The following is a 2,167-nucleotide window of genomic DNA, read 5'->3' as shown; positions in this document are numbered from 1 at the left end:
TTTATTCTTTATAATAAAAAGAAAGCAAAAGTGAAATAACATCAAGTTATTGCTTAAAGGAAGAGTGCAAGAATAGCAACAACAGAAATAACCATTGTTGATAAAGCTCCACATTGGTACATAATTCCTTTTTCACAAACATCACATTTGTACATTGTGTTTTGTGATGTTCTTTCTCCATCATCACATTTGTCATTTGGATAACTACCAATTAACATTTCTGAATTTTCTTCGAAATATTTATAGTAGAGATTTTCATCAACCTTTAAACATTTGTCTGTGAAATAAACTCTAATAGTGTCATCACGATGAGAACAGCTACCATCATCCTCAATTAAACTATAGAATCCAACATGTTTTGGTGCTTTCTTGATTTCAACATCACATTGTTCTTCAGAATCACATACTTCTTGTTTAAATTCAGCACTGTTAATATCAACATTAATATCTTCTTTATCACCATCACAATTTGTTGAGTTATAATGTTCTACAGTTACTTGGTTACCATCATGAGTAGCATACATAGATCCATCTTCCCCAAAATAATAACACTTTTTAAATTCAATTGAGATGAAGCTAACAGCATCTCCATCTTGGTTCTTTGCTGAGGTTATAACTAATGAATCTTTTGCTAAAGTAGCAGCAATAAAGAGAACAAAACACAACATGTTCATTTTGTTTATTTTTTATAAAGTTTTCAGTTTAAATACCTATTTGTAATTCGTCAAATCAATCATTTTATCATAATTATCAAATATTTTTAACAACATTCCATTATTCTCTTCCTATATTTTCTATTTACAATTTTTTTTACCTGGATCGAACCAAATGGAATATATCCATTTGAATAAAAATCCATAATTTCTCACTGAGTCGAATCTTTTTCATTTTTTTTTTCAATTGTATGTTATTTCTCTTATCAAATATAAACTATCCTTCCTTAATTAGTGCTATTTTCTTATATTTATTATTAATTTTATTTTTTTCGGCTTTTTTTATTTTTCTAACAATTTTTGTCAAGCAAAACTCGATAAAAAAAGTCGAAAAATATTCTTTTTTTAGCAAATAGTCTCTGATTCTATTTTTATGATTCAATTTAATTATTTTTTTATATCCATATAACGTTCATATAATATTGTTTCAAAGTAAAAAAAGATTAATCTTAAGTTAAATTTAATAAATTTTTACATAATGGAAATAAACGTTTTTGTAGTAAAACAAGAGATAAGAATAGTAATATTAAGCAAAAAGAGAAAAAAATCCTTTCAGTCAATGGCATTTTATCAATTATTTTTTGTTTTAATTTATTAATACTATCACAATCATATTATTAATTATTTTATTCTTATTACATACTAATCTGAATTGTATAGATTGGTGTGTTTTCTTTCATTAAAGTATTTCTTAATTATATTTTAATACCCCTTTAATTATCATAGTTTCCATTTGTCTTTGTTTGTCACTACTCTTCATATTATTCTTAAATACATGTTATTATTATTTAATTATTGAATCAATTAGTGTTATTAAAATGACTAACTCACAAGATTATTCAAAACTAAAAAATGTCAAGCAATTATAATTAAATTAGTGTGGTTCATCTGTCTTTACGTTTGCGTGTTTGCTTTACTTAAATTAAGGTAATAATTTTATATTTAATTATGACTATATTAATTACCTATTAATTAAAATGATTGGACTTGACAATTCATAGTTTGTATAGCATTTATATTACTGTTTCAGTAATTATTTTATTATGAAAAAATTTGTATATTGAAATAACTCATTCTTACTCCATTTAAATATTATTTTCTGGTTTCTTTTATACCTATATCATCATTTTCTTTTTATCTTATGTTTTTATTTATTATACCTTTATTAATTATTTGTTATTCATCAATATTTTATTAGAAATGAAGGTTAAAAATAATATTCACACCAATAATTTGATTGAATAATTATACCAATAAAGTAATAATAGCCAATACATTACACTTGTTCTATTCAATATAAAACGATAAACAACTAAATAACAAACACTAACGATCATTCAATAGTTGTGTTTAAAGACAGATTTAAAAATATTAATTTTTTTTCAACTGTAGTAAATAAATCGTCCCATTCATTTATTAAAAAGAAGAAATCAGAATATAAATTACCTATGATT

The 2,167-nt window shown here is 23.4% G+C and overlaps 1 protein-coding gene across 1 annotated transcript, besides 5 other annotated features; it reads right to left on the bottom strand.

Annotated features, from left to right (window-relative positions):
* Positions 1-53: 53 nt before the first annotated feature.
* EDI_265100 (uncharacterized protein) lies at positions 54-674 on the bottom strand (the record flags this gene model as incomplete). The annotated part of the gene is made up of 1 exon (XM_001739734.1): positions 54-674. The coding sequence occupies one exon, from the start codon at positions 672-674 to the stop codon at positions 54-56; it is 621 nt and encodes a 206-aa protein (XP_001739786.1).
* Positions 675-958: 284 nt separating this feature from the next.
* Positions 959-986: a sequence feature (AT_rich).
* A 107-nt stretch (positions 987-1,093) lies between these two features.
* Positions 1,094-1,114: a sequence feature (AT_rich).
* A 163-nt stretch (positions 1,115-1,277) lies between these two features.
* Positions 1,278-1,344: a sequence feature (AT_rich).
* Positions 1,345-1,641: 297 nt separating this feature from the next.
* Positions 1,642-1,692: a sequence feature (AT_rich).
* Positions 1,693-2,073: 381 nt separating this feature from the next.
* Positions 2,074-2,096: a sequence feature (AT_rich).
* The last annotated feature ends 71 nt before the right edge of the window (positions 2,097-2,167 follow it).

This window comes from Entamoeba dispar, genomic scaffold (genome assembly GCF_000209125.1).
Source record: "Entamoeba dispar SAW760 scf_1105229462365 genomic scaffold, whole genome shotgun sequence".
NCBI lineage: Eukaryota > Evosea > Mastigamoebida > Endamoebidae > Entamoeba > Entamoeba dispar.
Note: the sequence above shows the minus strand (reverse complement) of the source record. Positions and strands in the feature narration are given on the sequence as shown.